General features: G+C 44.4%; 1 protein-coding gene across 6 annotated transcripts in view; it reads left to right on the top strand.

Moving 5' to 3' along the window:
- The first annotated feature begins 6325 nt into the window (after positions 1 to 6325).
- Positions 6326 to 27983, top strand: part of ZNF532 (zinc finger protein 532) — a 34252-nt gene continuing 12594 nt past the window's right edge. For 2 of the 6 annotated variants that reach the window (XR_007200697.1, XM_048290482.1), the window contains exons 1-6: positions 6545 to 7119; positions 8746 to 8855; positions 9830 to 9983; positions 15911 to 18270; positions 22801 to 22982; positions 25849 to 26025. Coding sequence is in view for 5 of the 6 variants with exons in the window: in XM_048290482.1 (XP_048146439.1) it covers positions 9914 to 9983; positions 15911 to 18270; positions 22801 to 22982; positions 25849 to 26025 (2789 nt within the window). In the remaining variant the exon portion in view is untranslated. Of the gene's footprint in view, positions 6501 to 6544; positions 7120 to 7316; positions 7949 to 8105; positions 8311 to 8745; positions 8856 to 9829; positions 9984 to 15910; positions 18271 to 22800; positions 22983 to 25848; positions 26026 to 27983 lie in introns of those variants that run through there. The other 4 variants (XM_048290479.1, XM_048290481.1, XM_048290480.1 and 1 more) reach the window with 4 other exon arrangements.

Genomic DNA, 27983 nt, shown 5'->3' with positions numbered 1-27983 from the left:
TTTGTGAATGGGACAGGGTTGTCCCTAGTGCAGGCACATCCGAGGAGCAGTGTGGCATGCCACAGGGTGGTGTGGTATGCCAGCACAAGTCTTTTCCTGACTCAGGTGTACTCTACAATATTTTTGGTGGTGTAGGTTGTTGGGTACTTTTAACACTTGTGTGGGGTAGCAGAGCACTCAGCAGGTGGGGACGCAGCAGCTTGCCTCCCTGTCGCCGTGCTAACACAGGCAAAGTCACCCTTGGAGCGTGGGTAATGCCAAAGCCCAGTAAGGATCTAGTGAACTGGCAAGGACAGGACATATACCTTGGGCTAGGGGACTGCCTGCAGTAGACCTTGGGGGTCAGGTTGGCAGGAGAGAGAAGCTGCCAACAAGCTGTTGTTTGATCTGCAGCCAATAGCCAGCTGTTATTAAATTCTGTCTTGTGGGAGAATCAGTGCAGAGGCAGCAGTATTTGCAATTTGAAAGAAATTAAAATGGTGAAAACAACCCCAGTCTGTCCTAGGGACAAAAAACCAGGACATGCCAGCCACCAGCCCCAGCTGGGGGCATCTCTTGCTGATCACTGTGTGTTCAGGGATTTGTTCAGTAGACTTTTATGGCAGCAGACAGGAAAGTTTGCAACACGGGAAGTAGTGTTGTTACACAAACTAAATGGAATTTGTATAATCCTGACTCATCTTCAGTAGGTGGGGATGAATCAGATGTCCTTTCTCCAGCAGGGGATGCCAAGGACCAGCAAGGAAAGTATGAGTGCTTGAAAGACTCCCTGGCCATGCTGGCCACAAACCAGCAAGGCGCCTTGATTTTAACTTTGCTTCCATTGTAGGAAGATCATCACAGGCAGCTTGGAATCAGCAACCACAGCCAGGCTGAGCCGCTGCTGCCACCCTCATCTGTGAGGACAGTGTTTCCTGAAGTAAACAGAGGAAAAGTGGCAGAAAAATCACTCTTGGATTCCTCCTTCTTTTATTACGTGCTTATTCCATTTTCCAGGGTAGGCTCTGGAAAGGTAGAAATGCAAGCACACCTGCTGCTGGTCCTGAGTGCCCGTTCCTGCCTAGAGGCAGCACCCCTTGTGTCACACGGCATCACCCCCAGCGCTCCTCTCCCCAGCTGTCCAGGTGCCAGCCCCAAGTGACCAGCAGGAACCCTGCCAAGCTGTGTGATTTGGGATGGATTTCTCAAGCTCATTGACACCCAGAGCTATGCAGTGTCTCCCACTTCCTAAGACCCTCCCAAAGCAAGGGTGCACCTGTGCCTGTTGTGTCTGTTCTCCACCCACTTGGGTTCTGGAATACAGTGTCTTCTCTCACTTCTTGGTCTCCTCTTCTGAGAAAGAAGTGCCTGGAGCACACAGATGGTGTCTGCCTCTGCTCACGCCCATAAGTCATGGCAGCACATGCCATGACTTATGTTAGTTGTCACACCTTGCAAGACCACGTATACGTAAACTGCTGGCAGTTTCTGTCCTTTACTTCACTGCTTGAAGTGATGTATTGAGTAGTTTGGAAGGATATATGCTCAGCTACACCAAGATTTTCGGAGAAAATTGTATTAGATAACACCTAGAACAAAATGTAAGTTTTGCAGCAACACTTGCTCTGCTTGTGTGGTTTGCAGGATCACTGCATGGGTATTACTCATCTCCCACCCTGTGTTCAGGTTCAGCGCTCTCCTTTTGCTGGCTAAATGCAGGGAACACACAGCACAGGAGCTGTTGATGGCACCATCTGCAAAAGCCTAATGGCTCATTCATTAAGCAGTGGGAACCGGCACCGCCACAGTCTAATCAGATACTGTATGATGAATAATTCAGAAATAATCCTCGTATACTTGAGTAAATATCAGGAGGAGGAAGGAGAAAGCCCCATACATATGGCACGTTAAGGGAACAAAACAGGCATTCTTCAGTGTGCCAGGCTGCTGAGCTCTGTGGTACTGATGTTAATCATGCAGGTGGCTAATTCCTAATGAGGAACTGACTGAGGGGTTCTGGCCCAGCACTCAGAAGGTGTTCATAAGTGGAAAAGAGCACAGTGCTCACGGAAAATTCAAAAATCCATCAGCCTTGCATTCTGCAATATGCCTGTGGTTGTGTTGTATTAGCAGCTGGGGGACTGAGTTTGGGAAAAACTGAGTTGCCTGGGAAAATGCAGGTCCAGGTCTGGCCTGGGGCTGTGCTCCTTGTGCTGCTGGGCAGATGGCTGTGATCAGGTGTGCGCTGTCCCTCAGCAGCTCCTGCCTGCACACCCTGAGCTGCTGACCTGGTTAAAATACTGGTGTGGTGCACTCACAGCACTGAGTGACCGGTGCTCAGGGGAGCCTCAGGGTGGTAGATGCTCTATAAACGGTGTATATAGACATAAAGTGTTAGGGTACATATTTTTTCACCAGAGCCTGTAGTGACAGGAGAAGGGATGACCGTTTTAAACTGACAGAGGGCAGGATTAGATAGGAAATAAGGAAGAAATTCTTCCCTGTGAGGAGAGTAAAGGCACTGGCACAGATTGCCCAGAGGAGCTGTGGCTGCCCCGCCTCTGGGAGTATTCAATTTCTCCAAAAATGGTACTCCTGTGCATTAGAAATGCCTTTCCAGCTTTTCACAATCAAGTCATACAAGTTTTTCGATTTCATTTTTCCTATTTCATATCTAGAAATGCTTGGGCTTGAAGGCATGCTTTTGCCAACAGATTTAACCCTGTGACAGTGCCTCCAGCTGTCTGCCATGAACACCAGTGTCACCACTTGGCAGCTTGAGGATGAGCCAGCAAGTGCTGCAGGCATATGGCCTGTGTACCAGGCCTGTAGCATGTGCAACACTGAGTCTCATATATGGGCAGATTTTGAGAAAAGCCCTTTTTTCCCACTGGAACTACACTTCATACTATAGTGCATATGTAGGTGAGTGCCTGAGGTGTGTGTACTCTGCTCTTGCCTGTTGAAAGGAGCCATGGCCTCTTCAGCATGGCACAGCACCGTGTTACCTCATACCTCTCAGTACATGTGGAAAAACTGAGGTATTGACTGTAACTCCTCACAGAGCAGTTTTAAGCCCATGATCCTCACTAACCAACTGATTTCTTTGGATAATGCTTAGTTTGCTCTGGTTTGTTAACAGCCAGAAAAAAAATATAATTAAGCCCTGACAAATCCTCCTGGCTTTGTATTATATCTAAATCAGCATCTCTTTTACAAATGATTAAAAATGGGAGTCTCTTGTCATTCAAGACATTGCAGTATTTGGGCTTTTACAGCATTTAACATCCTGAGAGTCGTTAGGGTTTCTCACTCTTCATGCTACTTGGGCATTGCAAATGTTCACTCTGTAGTTAAAGATTCTCTCCTGCGGATGGATTACATGAATTGCCAATTTCTGTGAACACGTTCTTTAAATCTGGGGGAAGCTGCCTGTTGTGGAGATGTTCCACAGCTCTGGGCAGTGTTTGTAGCTTTCTCCCTACCAAAGTCCTTCATCTTATCTCCTATGAGATCACCTTCTTTTAATAAATCTCATCTTTTTAAAAGCGATCCCGGAGGTTTTAGTCCAAAATGTAACAGGAGACATATTTTAATAACCAGAAAAGGAAAACCATTTTTTTTTTTCCAAGAAAATACCTGGAGATTAGTGATAGGAACATCTGAAAAGGGGAAGTTTAATTGCAAGCTGGTTTTTAAATATTGAATGTTTAAATATACGTGGTTAGAAAATACTGCATTCTAAATAGTGGTAAGAAGAAAAATATAAGTATTCTAAAACAAGAAATGCAAGCTTCTGCTCTGCTCTTGTTGATCATATGTTACAAGAAATTTCATGATGAAAAAAGCAATGGAATTAACAGACACTATTAAGCACCTGCCAGAAGTTGTAAAGCTATTACTCTGAAAACAAATTTAGGATTGGAAATATGGAATCTGTATTTTACCCTTCTCGCTTAAGTTAAGCATGTTTTGCTAGCCAGAAAGGAAATGGTTTGTTATTGTCCTCCCCAAAAGTAGGAAGGACAAAAAAGGCAGTATTTATTCTGACATTAAAAAAAATTAAATGTAAATTGACTTTAGTTTTTATTGTGTCAATCCACCAGCAAAATCCTCTTTGGCCCCAGCACATCTTTAATGCGCAGAAACTCTGTAGCTCTGTTTGATGCAGTTGATGCCTGTACAGAAGGCATGAGACGAATACACCACTGTTTAGAGTCCTGAATTTCACGAGCCTTAAAATCCTTAGAAGTTAAATAATTTAAAAGTTATTATTGTGCACAAGTTCAGCATTCACTGCAGCATCAAAGTGTTCTGAATTGGCAGCACTCCTTGCTAACTGCTCAGAAGGAGCAGCAGGCTGCACGGGAGGCATTTCTTCAGGAAAAGAAAAGGATGGGCTCAAGATTTACCTGGTTCCCAGAGAAAGTATGAGCTATGGGACTCTGCAGGTGTCAGCACAGGTGACCAGGAGATCCTGTCTCACACCTGGAGTCCAGCTGGAAGGATCCACTGGTGATGGTTTCATTGTCGGGACAGAGGTTGTCCATGCAAGGACACTGGGGTTGGGGACTTTGATCCTGGCTGCTGCAAAGCCAAGGGATAAAACAGGATAACCTAAACAAGGAGAACTGCTTCCACAACAGGTTCTAAGGATTATGTGGCACAGTGTCTGAGGGACTGAACAGGACCTCTGGTCTAAGACTTCAGAGTTAAGACATAAGGTCAATATGCCAAAAACTCCTCCCAATGCAGAAGTGACACTGCAGGGGACACCTGTTACTTTGTGTGCTTGAATTAAAAAAATACTGGAGAAGTGCTATCAGCCTGGCATGGCTTGTAAAATATACTTAAAATTCTCTTCATTTTATATTTTCTAAGTCAAATACGTAGGGTGACAGACTTTTTCTCCCATGGAGACGTCAAGGACACCTGTCTAGAAGGAAAACAAGTAGAGTTGTGTGAAAGGCAGCACGCACAAGGACCTTTGTGCCATGTGTAAACTGTGAAATCGATTAACATTTCAGATATTAATACCACAGTAGTAGTAGCAGCTGCCATCTTCTTTATGCTATTATGCAAGCTGACCACAGAAATGCAATGCAAGGAAAGAGAGTGTAATTTTCACTTCTTTAATCAACTTGGTTTACTGGTCAATTGGGAAGAAATAGGGTGTTGTAATTATCATGGACTAATTCTACAAGTCACTTGCAGCATGATCCCTAGGCTTGTGCAAAATGAACTGCATGGCCCTTCTTGAATAGTAAAACTAGTGCACAAATCCACTTTTATATAAATCCTTAAATCGATTTATTATATTCAAATTCTATAAACTTGTCAGACTCACTGATTGCCACAGCTGACAATCAGTAGAACCTGTGTTCTGCTGCTGTTTTAGTTAATTGGAATAAGTTAGAATTTTTACCCGGAGGCTGGATTGGAGCAGCCAGGGCATGGCCCGATGGATAATTTCCTGCCCGACCGACACCTGTGGGCACAGCTTCTGGGGCAGCTTCCCAGAAGGAGCTGTGCTTGTGCAGAAGGCCTTTGGGACTCTGCTGCCTCCCTAACAGGCATTAATACACCAGCCTAATTTTATCTAGAATATGTATAATACTGTATGCTCATAGCATAAACTTGAGACGGATGTATTTAAAGCCATTAGTATGATTCAATAAAGCGATTCGCGTGCAAAACTTTACATTCTGAAAATGCTGCTGCACGGTGGTAAGAGAGAGAGGGAGGGATCTCGTCCTGCCGTTCCTAGCAATGGCGATGCCGCCAGGATGCTGCGCAGCCAACAAAGGCAGCTGGTCAGAGGAAGCGCACGGGCCGCAGGCGCTGTGCAGGCAGGCCCGAGAGTGCCCGGGTAACGGGGTGTGGAAAGAAAGACAGCATCGCTCCGGGACACGGTTCCCGGCCGCGCCCCGGGACCTGGGGGGGGGGGGGGGGGGGGGGGGGGGGGGTGACCCCGGCCGGGCCCGGCGGCCGCAGCGCCGGCAGAGGGGCTGAACCGCCAGAGCTGGCAGCGTGTGGCTCCTCCCGTCCTTTGTTGGCCTGGAACCGGAGCAGCGGCCGCGGGCTCTACCCCTGGCTACCCTTCGAGGCCTGAGGCACTCGGGCAGGGGCAGCGCCCGGCGGGTCCCGGGCAGCGTCTCCCACGGCACCCGGGCGGCGCCGGCCTCGGCGCTGCGGAGATCGGCCCCGGCAGCCGGCGTGGTTCTTCCCTCCGGCACCGGTCGGAAACCCCCCCGACCTGCCCGGGCTGCGGGAGACCGCGACCCGGCCCCGGCCCCGGCCCCGCGGCGCTCGGCGGCCCCGCAGCCTCCCCGCCCCCGGCACTCTCCAGGGAGCCGTTCCACACGGAATCACACGGGAGCGTCTCCCCATCTGTGCCGCCGAGCACCCCCACCCCCAGCGCCCAGCCCCGCAGCCTCCTGCCATTATGTTCCTCCGTCGCGGGGCCGGGCCGCGCCGCGGGCCGTAGCCCTGCCCGAGCCCGCCGGCTCCGGCCGCAGCAGGTGTGTCGCATGGGGACCGGAGGTTGCATGCTATGGGGTCGCTTCCTCCCGGCCCGCCGGCGGCCGGAGCCTCGCGGGCACCCGTGCAGAAACTGCTCGGGCCGCCGGCTCCGGGCCGGCCGGGCGGGGGCGGATCGTTCTCCCCGCCGCCGAAGGGGCCACGGCCTCCCCTCCCCGGCCGTCCCCAGGGCTCGCAAGGCCCGGTCGGACAGGGCCAACTCGGGCCGGGAGCGCGCAGACCCGCAGGGAGGTGCCCAGGGCCGCCGCAGCCCGGAGGAGGGAGCGGCCCCCCGGACCGAGGGGCCGAGGGAGGGCCGGCCGCGGTTGCGGCCGCAGCAGCCTGTGTGGGGAAGACGGGCCGAGGCAGCGGAAGAACATGGTGGTTCTCCCCAGAACGGGGTGGGGATGAGGGATGCGAAGAAGGTGTCTCCGCAGGGAGGGGTGCAGGGTTGTGCCCGAGACCTCTGTTCAGTTGCAGGTGCAGCCAGGGGCAGAGGGGCTTGCCGGGGTCGCCCACCCGCCCGGAGGGAGCCCTGCTGAGCAGCATCTCCCGCAGCCCCCGAGAGGAGGGGGTTTCAGCGCGTAGGCGGAGGTGGTTACTGGTGTTCCCAGAGCAAGGGTGAGTAGCCAAGAGGAGCGGGGTGGCTGCTGTCTCGGTCTGGGTGCCTTTCAGCCATGCAGGAGGAAGGCCCTGCGCGGCCGAGGTGAAGGGGAGCGGGCAGGAGCAGAGCGGCCACGGGTGCAGGTGGGTGCGGACCCCTAGAGCGGCGTGGGCACCGCAGGGGGCCGAGACCCTGGGCAGGCATCCCCTGAGAGGTGCAGGGCCGGGCAGGCGGTCGGTCCGCACAATCTCTGCGGGGTGGGAGCTGCGCAGAGCCTGACTGGGCCTCCCCGGCCGGCGGGTGCCAGCCGGGGGGGCTGCGCAGCCGTGGGGCTGCAGCTCGCTGCTTCTCAAGGCCTCTAGCATAGTCGAATAGCAAAACGGAAAAAAAAAAAAAAAAATCAAAAAATCAGTGCAGCAGCCAAGCCGGTGCTGCGAGGAGGGGGCAAAGGAACTATTTTGCAGGCATCTTGCTGCTGCGGAAATGGATTTCTTGAGGGGAGGGAGGCGCGTTTGTGGGTACTCTGTAGTGTAATGCTTCTCAGAGCACAGAAAATGCCACTCGGGCGGCCCCAGATGGAACGAGGAGTCGGGAGGGCGGATGGGAGAAGCCCTTGATCGGGCACCCCGTGGCCGTGGGCATGAGGGGGCAGATGTGACGTGTGTGAACAGCCACCCCTCATCTGTGGGAGCAGAGGGGGAGCAGCCCGGGTTAGCAGCCTGTCTCCCAGGGCTGTGGCCGAGCCTGCCTGGTGCTGCAAGAGAGATCCTATGAGGATTTTTATTGCGGTCTCTTTGTTAGCTACAGACAGGCACGCATACACAGCTCTCAGCCAGGTTGTGGGAGGTAAGTGGGGGAGGCGAGCAAGGGAGCGTTCGGGGGGCTCTGGGGAGCAGGGGCTGCGTGGGCCGGGCACGAGGGGAGCCGGGGCACAGGGCTGTGCCGGCCCCACGCCACACAAAAACCAGCCCCTGCGATTTTCAGGGACTTGTTGGCAACTCAGCGAGGGTTGCCATAGCTTTTTATGTAGGGTGACCAGAACCGGCTGGAACTGGTTTGAGGCAGATCAGCTCCTGAACACAATGCAGTCACTGAGCTACTACACTGGGATAGCTTCCTCCCTTCATGGCAGCCAAAAGCAGAGGAGCTTGCAGAAAGATACCATCCCAAAACAGTATGTGAATGCACACTTTAGACACACAGCACTGGTATGTGGCTAACGTAGTCATAAAGGGTTCTGTATGTAAATGTACATATTTGCAGTAACTGAGATTACTTTGGCTTTTCGTGCCTTTTTATGCTTAAGGAATGGGCAAGAGCTGAGATTTATGACCCTTATTAAAATATTTTTGCTTTGCAAGGGTGGGACACTGGTTATGCAGTCTATTTTAAAACTAAACTAAATAAAATGGATTGAATGATTTGTAATTGTAGTTATGCTTGTGAGTGAGGATGCTTTGCATGCTGTTTTATTTACAGGGTGCTGTCTTGTGGTTTGCTTCTTTAGGAGACATTAAGGGGGGGGTTGCTGTGCCTTTCTCTAAGGCCAGAAGGAAACAATATTGTTGTAGAATTGTGCATAAAAGCATTGAAAAGATGCTGTAAGGCATACTCGTTTTCCCTTTTTTTTTTTTTCCTTGTAGGCCTATTGATTGGGGCTGCCTTTAACCCTTTGGTGTTTGCAGAGGTAATGTGGCTGTGGCAGTAACTGAGCACTGGCTAAAAAAATCTCTCAAAGGTCAAGGTTCACAAGGTGAGATGGGTGGTTTGGGCTGAATATCACAATAGCGTGGAGGTACATCCTGATTGCACACTTGGCACATTAGGAAGGAGACAATTGTTTAAGTGTTACTGAAGAAATGCTATTAAGGTCCTCCAGTTCTAATAGGATTAAAGCTCTTATTTGTAAAGACTTACTGATATCTTGGCTAAATACAGTATTTTCATTGAAATATATCCAGATATACCGTTTTTTTTCCACAGTGTAGTGATACGGAATAGGCCTCTGAATGACAATCATGAATTGTGGACCAGTTGTGGCAGGGAGCTGTTCTGTTCTGTATTAGACACACACATGCAGAATTTGCTGTCTGATTATTTACACATTATTTTTTGACCACATCCCAGTGACCCAGTACTTGGTTTTGAATTAAGGTCTTTGGTGTTAAACATGTACTTAATATTGCCTGCAGAGAAAAAAACCTGTGCAAAAGAAATAGTGTGGATGGCTTTTCTTAAACTGTTGTAACCTGGGGAGGATTTTGCAGCAGCCAGGTGGAAAGATGCATTTTGGGGGGCTGGATGGAGCTCCTGTGCATTATCAGTGGCATGAATTATAATATTGTGCAGTAATGAAATCAGCATAGGAAACCGGATGGGCAGTGCAGCAGCTGCAGAGGGGTGACTGCTTTTAACTCAAAGCAATGGATAATGGACAGAATTTTTAGTTTTCCTTTCTCAGCTAGAAAATACAAAATGTGTACTTAGATTTGAGCTGGTGTTTTTATCTTATAGTGAAACCTGAAGGATTCAGAGAGAGTGAGAGAGGCAGAGAGAAGGAAGCAGTAATGAATCTAGCAAAGGGAAGAACAAAGGCTGTTAGAGCTTATACAGTGGATCACTAAACATTTTGCCTGGGGGATTCTTTTGCTAGAACTGTTACTTCCTATAACAGGAAATCGCAACTCTAGAATCCTAACCAGTGTGATTTTTAAAAAATCTTCCCAGTCCTGGCTGTGTTAGCTGGTTTGGTAATCTACAATCAAGATAATATGGAGGCAGAACACTGGAAATATTCTGTTGTGGTGTGAAATGAGGATCCTTTCCTCTGTGCTCAGCAGAATAGACAGTCCTAAAAGCCTTGAGAGGTTGTGGATACTGGGTAAGTCGTGTGCTGGCTGCTGAGGCAGGGTGACAATACAAAGGAACCTTTTTGTTTCTGACTGCAGTAGATTACGTAAGGCATTGAGCTATTAATTGTAGAAAAGTGAAAATAGCATGCTAACATTTGGCCTGAAATTCTGGGTTTGTGGGCTTTACTGCAGCTGTGATGTGTTGTTTTTCAGGTTTGATAGAGCAGTGAATAGCTTGTGGTGGAGCAAAATGCCTGACAGATCACTGTGCTGATTTCTGCTCCTGTTCTTCAGCATTGGGATGCAGAGGGTCTATATTTGACTATAGGCGTCTGTAGCAGAATGATGCTTGCAAACAGGAGTTCTGCTGCATGATAGGAATAGGATCTCTTCCTGATGAGTATGCATGTTCTTTTCCAAGTGTCAGCTAAAATTCATATATTACACAAGGGCACCTTTTGGGTTTTTTTTTTCCTTCTGCCAGAATAGTAAGCAGCTTTAAAATTGTAAGTTCTTGGATTGTGACAAAATTCCTTGTATCCATTTTTTTTTGGCTTTTTGAATGCTATCTGTGTTACGAGTTTTTATTTTTAGCAAAGGAGATTTTGAATTTGCAGGGATTTTTGTTGGCTGTAAGATGAGAGACCTGCATAGATGGAGTCTGCAGTGTTCTTGGTGAGTTGTCTTTTTTCAGTCTAGTAATATCTGTAAATGCTCTTCATCAGGAGATTGGATTGTGCACGCGGGCCAGCTTTCCAGCAGCAAATGCTAGTGCTGGAGGGCTGCTCTCCTGTACCAGCACCCAGGATCTCATTTTGCATTGATCTCAATTATTTGATCTCTAGAATGAGGGTAAGGATTTATCACATTCCAAGTCCCTTTGGAATGAATTGCCTAACTTTTGTTTTCTTCGCCATATGCTTATGTGTTAAAATACAAATGTGCAGCAGAGTACCAGGAATAGATTTTTCAGAAAAACCCAAATTTGACCCTAAGGTTCTCGGGCCTGCTTGTTGCCCTGATGGGCCCTGCCTGGCTGGGAGAGCTCTCTGGGAGGCTGCAGCTGCTCACGCTGTGCTTGGACCACAATTGCCATCCACTTCAGAAAAAGTACCTTAAAGGAAAGAGGTGGGAAGCTTGTGCCATTTAGAATGTAATTTGAGTCTGCATTAGTTTGGGAATCTCAAAATTCTCTTCATTATTGTTGTGCATCTGAATTAGTCACGTGTTACTGCCCCAGCCTGTTTCACATATAGAAGTACAAAATTAAGCCATGTTTGTAATTAATTTTTTAAGTAGACTGCAAAAAGAATGGTATGTAGATTTCCCTGCTTTTCAGGAATTCATCTTTCTTTTAGGAGGGATTTAGGAACCCTGGCCTGAATCTCTTGATAAGTACAGGTGGTTTTCATGTGGCCATCTGTAGCTGAGGATGGCCTGTTCAGCTCCATGTTTTGCATAAGGAGATTCCTTGCTCGTGTTGAAACATCCCTATTCTTTTTGCCAGCCAAAGGCTGATTGTCCTGAACTTTGAACCAGCTGCATGTGGTTCTTTTCAAGCTGTGCTAGAAGTGGTTTAGACTCCAGAAGATTCATTCCCCTCCTCCTTCCCTTCTTGTTTTCTCCTACCCAAAGAGAACCTGAGATACCCAGTTCAAAAATTGATGTGTTGGACTACAGGATGAGGCTCCTAAGGAGTTGTAAACTACAAGTAACACTATTTTAGCTGTCAGAATGGTAGATTAAGTCTTTTACTCATTGAGTCTTGTGCATGGAAATAAATTGGATTTTCCCCTTTTTTGAAGGTGGGTAAATATGGTGTATAATATAGAAAAAGTAGGTTGCTTGGGACAAATTTTAACTGTGAAACACCCCATGCTTCACAAAGATTGTTTACATTAGGACTGGCATGACCTTACTGATGCTGTGGATGCTAAATAAGACCTTTATCCTGAGAAATCAGAATTTCTTAGGATAAGAATTACTTTGCATATTATGAAAGGAATTTCTGTGATTTGTGGAAGCAGCTGTTTGTCTGGGTTTTGCAACAGTAGCAAGTCATGGGCCCTTTGATTGCGAAAATGAGCCTGTGTTTTATGTATATGAGCATGAGAGCCATTGCTGACTGTGGTTGAAGTGGCCTCTTGCACATCCTACTCGCCTGCTGAGTGTGTCAAGCCAGGCGAGGCTGTGATTGGAGATGCGGTTCCCATTTCCTGAAGAAGGTTTTGTGGTTAGATTAGCATATTGCTTTGTCTGTCTTTACAATGCTTGACTTTCAGAGTAAATGACTGGAAGTGTAAGTCAGTCATAATTACTAATGACCAATGAACTACTCGTAATTGGTCTATTAGGATGAAGTTTGCCTAATGTTAGGATATATGTTACTGTAATTCTGATCGAATCCCTTAAGTCTTCTCTGCCTGATGAAATTTCTTATCACAACAATACAGAAACCAAAACCCAAAAAAGTATGTTTTTATGCTGGTTAGGCTGGTATTGCTCCCTGTGTAGGCATTTTCTTCCAGAATGAGCTTGATGTTACTTAGGCACTATTACTCATGTTTGGAAGTAGAGTAATTATTCCAGACTGCTGGAATTTTGCTCTGGAGTAGTGTGTCTGCCTGGGAATCAAAAGAAGTAACAGACTAATTTCTGTATGTGGCTATACCAGAACCAAAACACTGCCATGTGCCATACCCTGAAAAGGTGTGTCTCCGTGTTCTGATTTCACAAAACTGGAAAGAATGCTGGTGTTATTGGAAGGACGTGCAAAAGAAAAGGTCTCCATCCTAAAGGGTGCACAGTCCACAAATGTATGTAGTACAAACAGAGGTAAAAAAAAGAGTTTAAGGCAGGTAAAGGAATGTAGTCATGAGAACATGAATGCCATAGGTAGATGAAGAATAAATTTGGGGGTTTATGTCCTTTGATAACAAATGGACTTGCTGCTGAGGGAAGCTGAAGTTGAGTAATTGTCTGAACAAAAGCAAGGAGTTAGATATTTAAGTATAGACAGTTACATGGGATTTGAAGGCAAAGGGTAGACATTCAGTAAGGCAGAAAAGATGGTTTGGTCCAGTTAAAGCACTTGCATAAAGTTGTTAGACTTGTGTTTTAGCTATTTGGAAGATCTGGATGAATAAGAAGGTGAGTGTCAAGGAGGAAAAGTTGGTTGGTTCTTCAAAGGTTAAGGATTAAATCAAAGTGTAAAAATTGAGCATGTAAGACCATGCTTATGATCCAGAAATGATAGAAGCCTTCATGCATAGGGAATATTAATTGGAAAAGTATTGAGAAAGGAGGATGATTATTTGCCATTTCTGGAAAGCTTGAAGCTGTTCTTGTACCTGATAGACAAAAATTAGGGGTTTGAGCAGTTTGGAGATAGGACCTGGCTGGGAGCTGCCATGTTATTCTATTTTCTTGTCTTCATTAGGCTGTTGAACTTCCCTAGAATGATTCTGATTTGAGTGTTTACAATTGCTTGGCTTTACCCCAAAAAATTACCTTTTAATCTCAGCAACAGCTTCTAGACAGCTTAGTCTTTCTGTGGAGAATGCTGGGCCCAATCTGCAGGTGTCCTGAAGCCAGAGCTACAAGATAAATCTGACTTAGAAAGTAAGAAAAAATGTGTGTGTTTCTTTGGTGTGTCCCCCACAGAGAACATGAAAGGGTAGGTTTGTTTTTCCTCTTACGGCTAGAGTCTTTCTAGCTGGAACAGGTACAGATAGAGGGGTTGAGGAGGAGTTGTAACAATTCCATGCAGTGAAACAAAAAGTCAGTTCTTCAGAAGCAGCAGTTTACTTCTAAGTCCTGCTTGTCCTGCTTGCTTCTTCTACTGTCAGAAGAGAGTTCTCATGGTCTGGTTCTTGTTTTGACATAATTCCCCAAGTGAGTGCTTCACTGGAATGTGGTATCAGATGAACTGGAGTAAAAAGGCTGACTTTTGGGAGAAACAAGGCAGTGGAACAGACAAGGAGTGCCTTGCTTTGGCTAAAATCTGTGCCATGTTCTTCATGCTGTTCATAGAAAACACTTGAGGAGATGTGTTTCCAAAGAAACAACAACGTAGGAAGTCATGCACACGTGCTTTGAGAAAGCATGAACGCAAATAAACCACTCCTGGTTCACCTCCAGAACTTAGTTTCAGTGAGATATTGACGCACAGATACAGGGGTGGGTGTTGTCACTACAGAGATTCAGGGAAACCGTTTAATAAGGGTATATTCAGAATCTGTTACTTTAAGTTTTTAAGACTCATTATCTTCCCAGAAGTTCCCTCAACCACCATCAGAAAAGCAGAATGCAGAAGCATTTCACCTCACTGCTTTGCTAGGCTCCCTAGCTGTGTCATTCCTATTGGCCATATCCAGATTTTTTCCTTGTTACTTTTATCATTGAATGATTAGTAAGCAGAGTAATGCATGGATTTTTAAATAAACTGGTTTTCTGTATAACTCTTCTCAAACATTCTCAGAGCACTTTTCAAAGAAATTCCAGTTCCTGGAAAATCATGATTTCCTAGGGAACCAGGAGCTTGCCTTACTTCCTCTTCTGAAGTATTTACAGGCATGATGTTGGCCCAGAGAAGGAATAGACTCACAGCTTGTATGGCAGCCAAGGTGCCAGTTGATTTTGATCTTGGATAAAAAGCAGAGTTTTATCCTTAAGGGAAAGAGTTACTGAAAGGTTTGTGGAGGGGGAAAAAAAGCAGGAGGAATATGGCTGCAGAGTCCTGGCAGTTGTGGTGGAAACATAGTTTATACACTGAATCTTAGTATGGGTGCCCTAGAATAGCGAGGAAGAGATGAATAAAATGGCCAGGTTAGAACTTCTCTTCCTTGTATGACAACTGACCGTGTTTGTCTCCCTTTTTGTTTAACTTTGATTGCTTGAAAAGTCTGAAGAATGAGAGAAGTTCTTGATAAGGGCAGCAGCAGTTGTCAGTAAAGGACAGCTGTGTTTCCTCTGCTGGGCAGTTGTGATCTTAAACATACTTGGAGGAAATAGCATGTAAGCAGGCCTTAATTCACTGCTATTGGTAAATGTTAATTAAACTCCAGGATATGTAATTAGAGGACGTTTCAGACTAGGGAGACTATCTAGCTCTTTTTGAGTGTATGCAACAACTGTAAAAAGACACCTATGGACAGATGTACTACCAGAATGCAACTAATTAGTATCCCTGATTAATGAGAAACTGTGTCAAAGCTTTCTGTGGTTTTACATGGATTTGATATGCTCCGGTACCTGCAATCTTTTCCATTTAATCCTCATAGAAACTTGCTTTGTGATTTTGATACTATGTGTGCATCTATTTTTGTATTAAGGACTTCATCAGTTAGACAAAGGGCCCAAAACCATTAAGTGAACTGCGTAAACAATTTGCAAAACTCTTCTATATTTATTTGAAGCTGTTGCGTGAAATGTGTGTGTCTATTCCAGTATCCTTGAAAAATTTTCCTCAGTTGCCTTCTCATAGTCCACAGTGACTTCCAGGTAGCCAGTGTTGATGAATACTTAAGTCTTACAGGTGTTTATTACTTTATTATTTTCAAGAAGACTCCTCAGATTAATAGTGCAACTGTTAAGGAAAGTCAAGACTTAGGAGAAATTGCAGGTGTCTCATGTTATTTTCATGAATGTCCATTTTGCAGTCTGTGTGGATAGGAGGGAATGTAGGAGAGGGAACAGGAAGAAAGTCACTGCAGTTTGGGCCCAGAATGAAATTGCCAGGTTACCATCTGTGGAGTATATGAATTACTATAGTTCTTGGTATAATAATTAAACTGTACACTTGGACTGGAACACTGTTCTGTAATGTATAATCTCTGAAAATATTGATTCAGAAGTGAAATAACACCTTTTTGCATGGCAGATATGAACAAACGCTTGTTTTGTATAAGACTGTGCTACTAGAGCTTAAAGTGATGACTTTCTGCTTATTTTACAGATTTGCTTACAATCAAATACGTGGCCATGGGGGATATGAAGACCCCAGATTTCGATGACCTTCTTGCAGCCTTTGACATACCAGACATGGTAGATCCCAAAGCAGCTATTGAATCTGGACATGATGACCACGAAAGCCACATAAAACAAAATGCTCATGCAGATGAAGATTCCCATGTCCCATCATCATCTGATGTTGGGGTGAGCGTCATCGTGAAAAATGTGCGTACTATTGATTCTTCCGAAGGTGTGGATAAGGATGGCCACCATTCCGCAGGCAACAGCTTGCACAATGGCTTCCTAACGTCAGCAGCTCTTGAGAGTTACAGTAAAGATGAAGGGAAATCACTTAAAGATGATGGGTCAGCTTCTGAGGCTACACTGAAGGATTCAGCTTTCAACCAGTTCAGCCCAATATCAAGTGCGGAAGAATTTGATGATGATGAGAGAATAGAGGTAGATGACCCCCCGGATAAAGAGGAGATGCGTGCAAATTTCAGAGCAAATGTCTTGGCAGGATCTCTATCTCAGCAGGAATATGACAAACTAAAGGCACTTGGAGGGGAGAACTTAATTAAATCTGGAATCACTGTTTCAAGTAGTATAGATAAAAATAAAGCTGCTAAACGAGAGACAGAGACAAACTCCATGAATTTAGGTGTCTATGAGCCTTTTAAAACTCGAAAAACAGAGGACAAGTTACAAAAAGACAATTCTGAGAAGCTTCTTGAAAACAGGGTAGTTGATGGAAAACTGAGTACTGAAAAAAGTGACACAAATCTTGCCAGCATTTCCCAGTCCAAAGCGAAGTCATCAGCAAAGCTTTCTTCCTGCATTGCTGCAATCGCAGCACTGAGTGCTAAAAAGGCAGCTACAGATAGCAGTAAAGATTTACAGTCTAATTCAGAAGAGTCTTCTCCATTACCAAAAGACATAAGTGAAAGTCCCCGGGCTGTTGAAAAATCTCCTGAGTCTCAGAGTCTCATTGATGGTGCTAAGAAGCCGTCTGTCAAACCACCCGATAGTCCCAGAAGTGTCTCAAGTGAGAACAGTAGCAAAGGGTCTCCATCTTCTCCCGCAGGGTCGACACCAGCCATCCCTAAGGTTCGCATAAAAACCATCAAGACTTCTTCTGGGGAGATCAAGAGAACTGTTACTAGAGTGTTGCCAGAAGTTGATGTGGACTCTGGTAAAAAGCCAGAGCAGAGTGCTTCCATGGTAACCTCCATGACATCTCTCCTGGCCTCACCAACTTCCGCTGCTGTTCTCTCCTCTCCTCCCAGAGCTCCTCTGCAGTCCTCAGTTGTCACCAATGCAGTTGGATCTGCAGAACTTGCCCCTAAACAGGTCACTATCAAACCCGTGGCTACTGCCTTCCTGCCCGTTTCAGCAGTGAAAACAGCAGGTTCCCAAGTGATCAATCTGAAGCTGGCTAACAACACCACAGTGAAAGCCACTGTCATCTCTGCTGCATCCGTGCAGAGTGCCAGCAGTGCCATTATCAAAGCTGCCAACGCCATCCAGCAGCAGACAGTCGTGGTGCCAGCATCGAGCCTTGCCAGTGCCAAACTTGTGCCAAAGACAGTCCATCTTGCCAACCTTAACCTTTTGCCTCAGGGTGCTCAAACCACCTCTGAACTGCGCCAAGTGCTAACAAAACCCCAGCAGCAAATCAAGCAGGCAATAATTTCTGCAGCAGCCTCCCAGCCTTCGAAAAAAGTGTCTCGAGTGCAGGTGGTGTCATCTCTACAGAGCTCTGTAGTGGAAGCGTTCAATAAGGTGCTGAGCAGTGTCAATCCTGTGCCAGTTTACATCCCAAACCTTAGCCCCCCAGCCAATGCCGGAATCACGCTACCAACGCGAGGTTACAAGTGTTTGGAGTGTGGCGACTCATTTGCTCTCGAGAAGAGCCTGACCCAGCATTATGACAGGAGAAGTGTGCGAATTGAAGTGACTTGTAATCATTGTACAAAGAATTTAGTTTTCTACAATAAATGCAGTCTCCTGTCCCATGCTCGTGGGCACAAGGAGAAAGGCGTCGTGATGCAGTGTTCCCACCTGATCCTAAAACCAGTCCCAGCAGATCAAATGATAGCATCTCCTTCCAGCAATACTGCTGCGGCCGTGCTCCAGAGCCCAGGGGGAGCTGGCACGCACTCTGTAACAAAGATCCAGTCTGGCTTAACTGGGACAGTGATCTCGGCCCCCACGAGCTCTCCTGTCATTCCAGCTATGCCACTAGACGAAGATCCATCGAAACTCTGTAGACATAGTCTAAAGTGTTTGGAGTGCAATGAAGTTTTCCAAGATGAGACATCTCTTGCAACTCATTTCCAGCAGGCTGCAGACACAAGTGGACAAGTAGAGTATCCTATGTTTACATTCCAATGTTTCATCTATAAGCCTAGGAGACTTTGGATATGTTTTTACTTTCATTTAGCTGTTAATTATCTGAACCTCTGTGATTAAAATGATAAACGAAAACCACAAAAAGTCTTGCAAGCACTTACATAGTGAATGTCAACATATGCAGCATAAATAAGACTTTTCTTAGAATCTTTTTAGGCTGTGAAGTCTGAAATTGACACTGTATAGTTTTGCTAAAATTTAGCATTAGCTTTCTTACAGCTGAACATTATAATACAGAAAATAATAATGGGTTTTACTAATAATATTTTAATGCTTCTTTCTGTGCTTTGGAATTTGACTAGCCCGTGGAATCCACTTAATTGGCACCCTCATTAACAGCCCGTCTATTCAACCTGAATGATAGCTTCAAGTGATTCATTCTCGATTGGTCTTCAGGTTTTAGAGTTTTCATCAAGTGCCCTAAGTGATTGAGGCATTCCCCTCATGTGCAGGGAGGGACTCAGGCAGTGACAAATGGCACACTGACTACTGACAGGAATGCCTGCTGTTTGCCTCAGCTCTTCCTCAGAAAGTGCAAAGTGCTGTTCTCACTGGCACACCTTCCTTTCTGTGTGACCATTGGTTTAGTTGGTTGGGTTTCTTTTCCTCTTACAAGTGCTAATGAGTTCAACTTAAAAACCATTTGAAAATTCTTTACTAATGTATGTGGCCTGACCTGAAAGAAATACGTCATTCAATAAAACTTAATATTAATCAGTGTGCGATGTATTTTATAATCCTGGAAGAGTGAAGGTGGTTAATTAAATGATATGGTTGGATCTCTGTTGGGGTGTGCCAATTAAAAGGGATTCTGGTGTGTTTCAAAGCATTCAGGTGAGCTTGGTGCTCCAGCTTCCTGCTGCGGGGGGAAGCTGAAAACCTGCAAGCATGCTCAAGACAGGAGTGCCCCGGGAATATTCCTGGGAATCAGACAACAGTGAACAGGCTAAAGATTTTTAAGTCCTGAAGTTAGGAAAAAGTGCACTAGTCCTAGGAGCACAGGCAGGTTCCTGTCAGGATCTATTCACTACACACAGGACCTGTTCTGTACCACGAAGCAGCTCCACTGCACCTACCACTACAGGTATTAATGTAAAGAGATTTGCACGTGGAAATAACCTTGATTGTGTGGCTCTGCCTTAGCTCCTCCCTTTAACTGGCTAGCAGGTAGACTGAAATAGCCTGGATTCCCAGTGGAATACCATGCAAGTGAATTTTTCTTTGTAAGATACTACAGGTGTGCTTACCTAAGGGAGTTTCCTTCAGCAGAACATGTTCATCCATAGATGCTGCTGCAGTTCTGAACAGGGTCTAATGGCTGACCATGAGTATATTCTGCACCAGATTGAGCTACTTAGGGTTTTTAGCTGATTTGCTGGTGCCTAATAAGCCCATTAGGTAACATTCCATCTAAGATGCAGTAGTCCTTGCAAAAACTTTTGGTTTTGGTACTGGAAAATCAAGCAAGTAAGAAGGCCCCAAGACAAAGCAATTGGATGAGAGACAAAGGATAGGTTGGGGAGGATGAGGCTAAAATACAAATGGAAAAAGAAAGAGAACAAAGATAAAGTGATGTTCTCACTTTTGGGGTGGGGGGATTTTTGTCTTTATGGCCAGGTAAACTAAACCTTTTGCCCTTCCCTTTCTCCCTCTGTCTGGTGCTTTTTCCCTGTTGCTGCTGAGTTTGCTCTCCATACATGTCCTGTTAGGTACTGTTTATCCTGGTGATTCAGTAAAGAAAAGCAGTTGTGATGTTCACAGAATGTCAAAAGGGAGCTGCAGGGAGGTGGAGAGAGAAGTGTGGGTTCCCAGGTACTGCTGTTGAAGGAGGAAAGCCCCTGGAGTTGCAGGAGCAGCTGGCATTGCCTGCTGCCTGTCAGGGTATTTGTGTCTCTCATGGAAACTTGCTCTGCTTTAAGAGCTGCAGGTTTAAAAAAAAACAGTGCAAAGCACTGGAGGAAAAGAAGCTGTTTTCGTGTTCTTCCATTTGAAAAGAACACTCCTCTTAATAAATATAGTTTAAAATGTTCTTTGTTGAAATATCCTTTTAAATATTAATCACTTTTTGTAGTCCTTTTCATATGTCAAGCAGCAGCTGGCTTTTTACAGGGTGTTTGGTTGTGTCCTGTAGGGGTAGTATTTCCTGGAGAAAGAACTATGTATAGGCATTTATTACTAAGTATTTTGCTACTTTTTCTTTAGATGTTACCTTTCGAGAAGCTTGGATGAGAAATACTCTGACTTGTTTTCCTTCTTAGTGCTTGGCACTGGCTTTTTGCTGTACAACTGCCATTACTGTAGGTGGAAGAGACAGGGAAGTTAGATGAGATTGGTATTTTTTCCTTTGGAAGGAAGGAAGGAAGAATGAAAGTAAACAGAGTTTGCAAACAAGTAATAGGAAAAAAGGTTATTTGCAGCTTACTCTTCTTTCTAGTGCCCATGTAATTGCTCCTGAAATGGAAAATGTATAGTTCTGTGTTTTCAGTGAGTAAGTAGCTGCTCTTATACTCCTGTTACGGAAGTAAAATGTTTTGTTTAAAATAAACAATGGTAGAACAATCCTAGCAATGAAAATACATTCCCTATAAAGTTGTTACCTTTCTATAATGTTTTATTGCCATTAATATTCCTGTAAAAGGAATATTAACCTAAAGGAATATTAACCCTGACTCACTGACAGGTTTTCTGGCTGAACAAAACCCTCGTCTACTTGCTGGGGGGATAAGGCAGCAAATCTGGGCTAATGAATGTTAATATTTCTCTTTAGTTACAGAAAGGAGTATATTGCTCCCATGGAAACTACATAGCTCATTTCCCTTCATACTCAGCGTTCTTGTGTATCTTTATTTTCCACCTCCACCATTTTTCCTTCTAACCCTTTTTTTTTTTTCTGAAACTTTGACTTTAAATGCAGGCAGGTGATGATTTTCACAAACTGTGTTTTATTTTGGTGTGGGTTGGAATGAGAGAACTGGAAGTTAATGCCACCTTAAGCCCAAAATAAAATGGTAAGCAAACATGCTGAATGTCAGAATTTCACAGTAGATGCTTCTTGTTCTACTGTAATCAGTTACAATTAAACATCTTCTGTACTCATTGAAATAGCAGAGCAGGGGCCTTAACTAAGAGCATTATTGGCATGTGTGGTCAGTACATGAGTCTGGCAGCTTGCTGCAAAATCAGGACAATCACTGAGCTGGGGCTGGAATGTTGTGTGGCTCTTTTGTGTTACCGCATCCCGGTTTCCTTCAGAAGTCCTACAAGCCAAAGGCTTTGGAAGGACTGTGAAACCTCCAAATGTTTCTGTTACTGGAATAAGAAGTTCTGGTTTGCTGTTTTCTTACATAATCAAATAATGTTCCAGATTCTCCAGTATTGTATTGCAGCCTGTTAATACAGGAACAGCCAAACAGAGATTTGGGGAATGGTATTTGAGCCCAGTAAATGTGCCACTTATGGCTGGTCAGAGGGTTTTGCCTTTAAGCTGAACTTAAGACAAAGTTAACACCCCAAAACAGTTCTGGTCAGCCTGAGGCTGAGTCCCTCACTTCTGGCCACTGTTTGGTCAGTTAAGGCCAAGTGTTTGGCATTTCAAAGCGAGTATTTCTGTGTGTCTGAATACAGCCTTACCGTGTCCCAAAGGCTCTGAGCAGGTGCCAGTTTGAAATCCCTGTAGTTAGCTGAACTCGGGCAGAGCCTTGCAGTAGAGCAGTAAATGTACCCATGCTGAACACTGTTGTAGTGGGCTGGCAGGAGTGCCAGTGGAATCTGCATTGCAGTGATGGCAGGTTTTCTTTGCTTAACATGCTGTATATTTAATGGTTTGCATTTTGCCATCTTACTGTGTCAGGACATTGGAGAACTCTGTACGAAGACTGTTCAAACACACCGAGCCACAGTGCTCCCAGAGCATTTATTTCAGGATTTCTTCGGGTATATGTTAGTAAATAATGCAGCTCTGGAGATCATTTTTTGGTCAATATTTTTGCAGAGCGTACACATCACTACATACGCCAGACTCTTAGATCATTCCTAAAAGTATGCAAATACATGTTCAAAAAATACCGACGTCATGAAGGAGTCTTGGGTTTGATTTTAAGTCTTTGCAAGTCACTGGTGAGATTCACAAGTTCCAAGCCATAAGAGACAATAGTAATAATTTGATTCTGGAGTTGTACGTAGGCCCCTTGCACTATCAAGGTAATCTGGGAAGGCGCTTGAGTAATATTTCTATAAACCCATGTGCATCTCCCATGGTCAGTGGTGTATGAAGGAGCTTTGTGGCCCAGAATGCCAGTCAGTCTGGCTTCCAGCACCTGCCAGCTCTGTCAGCAGGGCTTGTGTTTGTATTTGGCTACTGCTTTGGGTCCCATCCCAGTTATGACATTTAACCTTTATTTGCTATATTGCAGTGTTTGACACAAGACGTTACGTAGAGCTGAACCAAACCTTTTGTCTCATCTATTCTGGTTTATCATTTAGAAGACATGCAATATCTGCCAGATGCTGCTTCCTAACCAGTGCAGTTTTGCATCACACCAGAGAATTCATCAGCATAAATCTCCATACACGTGTCCTGAATGTGGAGCAATCTGCAGATCTGTCCACTTCCAGACCCATGTCACTAAGAACTGCCTGCATTATACCCGAAGAGTTGGGTTTCGGTCAGTATAATGATTCCTTTTGTTGTCAATTTATGTATAATTTATGGTTTTAAAAGTGATTTTCCATTTTCATAAGCATTATTTGGACCAGCTTCATGGGTTTAAGGTTGTCATGGAAACAGTACTATTAGTACTAAAATTTTGGAATAAATACATCAAGATTCTGCTTTGTTTTGGGCATCCACTTTCGTACATGATTAAATCAGAATATTAGCTAGTGTCACACAGATTCAGGACTTCATGGTTTATAAGGTCTAGAAAATTCAGATGCATTGTCTTAATTTCAGTTTTTTAAAAAAACTTCTTGAGTTTTTTCAAAACATTGAATTTTAGATTGTCTCTCTGGTAGAACAGTCATTTTCAGTACTTCCAGAATGTATGATTGAGATGTTGATGGGCATACTGCACCTGTCTGGTTGTTCTTTTCTGTGGGAAGTCGATTCCTTGGCTTTACATGACTTGTAAATTACCTTTCTAAAACAGCCTTGTCTTTTGGTTCTCCTTTGTTACTCTTCAGTTTCCCTTTGACTTTTATGTTTCCCTGTAATGGCAACTCACTGAGAAAATGGGGAGCAGAGGCATTTCATAGAAATGTTTAGTTTTGAAAGACTTGAAAAAATGTTTTCTGTTAGAATTTTCCTTGCACTGAATGGCAGGCAGCACAGCAAGAGATCAGAAGAGCTGCCCATACCCTGAGCTTTGCTCAGCACTCCTAAAACACGTCCACTTCACCCTGTCTGCCTGGAAAAAAGGCTATTCTAAATCTTAGGGCAGGTAGCTCCTTCCACCCTTAAGGTGCCACAGTTCATTTTCCAGGATGGCTGTGCAATCTTCCCCTAAGGGAAGAAAGCATTTTTATTGCATCAAGCCTATGTTTTCAGCTTGAATCTATGGCCTGACATAACTCCAAGCTCTTTTCATTTCTTTGGGTTCTTTTCTTTTACCCTTACCTCTCAAGCAGTAGTCTGTCTTGTCCTGCATTTCCTCTATCTGTTTCCTGCACTCCACTGCCCTTCCCTCTAATCTGTGTCTCTTGGGTTTGTACACAGAATCACCTCTAGGGACTCCTGGCCTGCCCCAGTAACACCAGCGGAATCCCAAATCCTGCACTGGGAATCTAAGTCACTAAACTTTTCAACATGTCTCATAAACATCTCATTTAACACTGAGTCAGAATTTCTTGATCTGATGAGACTAAACCACAGTCACCCAGGCAAGCAAAAGCAGTCTCTGGGAATGTTACTGTCTCCCTCCTTAGACTCCTCAGCCTCTTCTTAGAACTGCGGTGCTTTTGCCTGAAGAGCAGCATGCACCATCCTGCTTTTCCAAAGGGTCTCTGCCAAGAAGTTCCCTTTGATTCCAGTGATTTAGGCTAGTTGTCTGCACTGAATCAGCTGAAAACTTCAGCCTGACGTTTCACTGCATCCTGCCAAGGTGAAAGCAAGAAGCTGTTAGAACAGTCCCCGAGAGGGCTTGGTCCTTAGGAACTGTGTAATATACAATGGTGGATGCTGAGGATCAGCTGTTACGTGGCATCACTAGAGAATGAGGTCAAGCCCTGGCATGGGGAGGTGAAAATGCCACCTGGCTCTCTGGGGGGACACTGAGGAGTAGATGTGTTATTGAGAGCATCACGCTGTGTATGGCTGTGAAGAAGTGCTCAGCTCTGTATGAGCACAGAAGATCTTAACAGAGCCAAAAAAGACCAGAATGATCTGCTTTAGAGAATGCCTTGGGTAGCAGAGACTAGATGGGTATAAACTCAATGAATAGTATTAAGACTATAAATTAAATGCTCAGAAAAAGAAAGGATGATATTTCATAAAATTCAAGGGTGATAAATTTTAAAAGGCAAATGGGATCCTCAAATGCAATGTAGAACTATTTCCTGCTTTATTGCTATCATCAGGGCACTAAAACTATTGAAAATTTGACATTTATGTGACAACAATCGTACTGCCATGATAGATGCTAAAATTAAAGTTCTGGAGGGGTGAAGGCCTTCTACATTTGAAGAGTTTGTAAAAGTCTTACTTCAAGATACTGATTAATAAGAAATGGTTTCATTTGACAGGTAATTGCTGATTGCACTATGTTCTTGGGACTGATTTGGGAGCATTTGGTACTGGAGATGTAGGGCATTAAAGGGGGCCATTGTGTATAAAAATTCTTATGTTCTAATATTAATTCAAATTTTTAATCATTTCATTTTAGAATAGATGCGGAAATGTCACAGATTTTCGACACAGTAGAAGTATGTTTTTGAAAAATATTTTCCGAATTCCAATATGATATATTGATCTGATAGTAGGGATTTGGTTTAGTTTTCCTGGGTTTCAATCCAAGTGCTGATTTGATTACATGTGCAGAAAATCATTACCAGTATATCTTCAGTAAATCTAAACAAGGGAAATGGTGAAAATGTTTTCCTTACTGGTTTTCCATTTGGTGGTAGTTTCTAAATTGCTTTGGTGTACTTTATAAACAATACCCTGCATGTGATAAAAAATGTGTTCTGGAAAATCTCTTTCCAAATTTGCAGAGGACTTAAGCGTTCTTTCTGCAATCAATAGAGTATTTGTCGACCCTTCTGTTTTATTGTAATAACATAAAAACATGTTCTGACCTTGTATCTCTTAGATTTTCAAATGAAAATGTGTGAAATTTCTTTCCCCTTACTTTGTGATCCACAAATTGCTGGTTATGTTGATTCTTACAGGGTTGTTTAAATTGACAGAGTAATATTGTTTTATCCAGTTTTTATCCATATGTGTTTCTCTCTTCCCTTTGCTTGGAAATCTGTGTTGATTATGTCCAGCGCTGCTCAGGGCAGGGCTGCACTGACTCTCCTTCGCTCTCTCCGCAGCTGCGTGCACTGCAATGTTGTGTACTCTGACGTGGCGGCACTCAAGTCTCATATTCAAGGTTGTCACTGTGAAGTCTTTTACAAGTGTCCTATCTGTCCCATGGCATTTAAATCTGCTCCCAGCACACATTCCCATGCCTATACACAACACCCCGGTATCAAGATAGGCGAACCAAAGTAAGCAAAATTCATCTTCTACTGCACTTGCCTGCATTTGAATAAGCTGTGAAATTGCATTCTGTCCTGTGCTTGCAGTCGTAACAGTCACCTCTCACAGCCACCACTTTGTCAGACTGCTGGTGATGGGGATTTGTATAGTGCTTTCATGAATTTTCAGCTGGCAGTTCACTGGGCAAAGGTGACATTTCTCTGAATGTACTAGCAGGTCTTTAAGCACTGCATGCTACAAGAGAGTGATTGCAAAATGTAATTACACAAATTATTTGGACAGGTGGCCAGAGTGTTGCTCGTTCTGATGTTTTAATCTGCTTAGCTCATCTGCATTTTTACTGTGAATTAAAATAATGTGATTCCAAAAAGAGCTGCTAAGACTCATCAGTGCTTATGTGGTGATTTTCATAACGTGGTTGAAAAGTTGAGAAAAAGCGATTTTATCTGTTTATATAAGCTTTTTTCCAATAGGTAATCTCTTTCTGGCTTAAAGCAGAAGTGGTTCTGTTTTGTAGCTAGGAAAGTTGGCCATAAAGGTGGTATTTTGCTGAAGGTGGTGACACAGGGCACAGGTGGGACTCGGCTTCAGGGTCTTTTTTTAAAGCTGTTGGACACTGGCGGGCTCTGCTGAAGGCAGCAGGTGCTGCTGTGTGTGTGCAAACCCCTCCAGCCCTCAGGTCTGAGCCTCTCTGAGCACCCCTTCTCCTCCATCTGCTGCTTCCTCACTGCTACAAGTGCACTGTTCAGAGCAAACAGTCAGGGATTGAGCTTCATGTTTTCTCTGGGGCATGCACAGAGCACCAGCACGGTAACAACTTGCAGGCTCAAGAACACAGAAAGTATCCTATGATATAATAACCAGCGTTCCTAAGAGTTCCGTTTCTCACTGTTTCTTCTAACATATTAACAGGAGATTTTTTTCTTTATTTACACCTTCATCAAAGCAAAATGGCAACAAACTTGCCATGTCTGATACCAAATGAAGGCATTTCTGCCTAGTGGGAAATGATACCTTGTTTTAATTCAGGATGGTATCATCAGTCAGAGGCTGTGAGATACCAACATTTAAAACTTTTTTCAGGTTCTCATAGTTCTCATTAGAGAAGTCCAAAAGATTAAGATCACTATTTCTGTAAGATGCTACACATACGAAGAGTGAACTGTGCTTGGATCTGCCAAACTGTTTCTGATCAGGTTCATGAATTAAGTATTTTTCACTTGTTTTCTTTCCATATAGATGCATTCATAATTGTATTTCTTTACTAATTTATTTTGATTATAAAAAATGAAATGAAATTTTATTAAGTACTACTCTAATAAGTCACAGAATCCATAGTTGAGCGCTTCTCTTAAGAAGTGGTGTTTCCTTTAAATTTGCCAGTTTTCATCAAGATGGTGCCTTAAATGCATGCAGAGTGACTGGTAGGATTTTTCCAGCCCTTGCAGTGCTCAGAGTTCTTGGCCTGCCTAGTGCTGAGCAGAACTGACAGGTTGTATTGGAGGCAATACGTTCACATTTGGGTTGTCTGTGCTGCATCACGGAGCACCCGGGCTGCATGACTGGCACCCATTGCAAGCCTGCCAGCCTCATTCCTGACCCCAGGTGTGTGGCACAGTCCAGGGACACTGGCCATGGCTTCAGCAGTGCCAGGACCCCATGGTTTCTGAGGGACTCTGTAGTAGGTCACACTCCTGTGTTTACAGGAATTGAGCTCCTGGGGAATCTTGCTGCCTGCCTCTGGCATTTACTTGGAACTGTGTGATTTACAATTACATTACAAACAGTTGCTTCAGAACAGATGCACTAAACTATTGGTGTATGAAAAATTACTTTTATATGCAGGGATTCTCAGTGGGATGAAATGAGATTATTTTAATATAGGGAAATGGATGGCTGTCTCGTCTTTCAACTCTGGGAAGCTCTCTCCCGTAACATACTCTAAGCTTTGGTTTCCCAGAAAACC

The sequence above is a fragment of the Corvus hawaiiensis genome, chromosome Z (genome assembly GCF_020740725.1).
Source record: "Corvus hawaiiensis isolate bCorHaw1 chromosome Z, bCorHaw1.pri.cur, whole genome shotgun sequence".
Lineage (NCBI taxonomy): Eukaryota > Metazoa > Chordata > Aves > Passeriformes > Corvidae > Corvus > Corvus hawaiiensis.
This window is presented reverse-complemented; position numbering and strand designations above follow the sequence as displayed.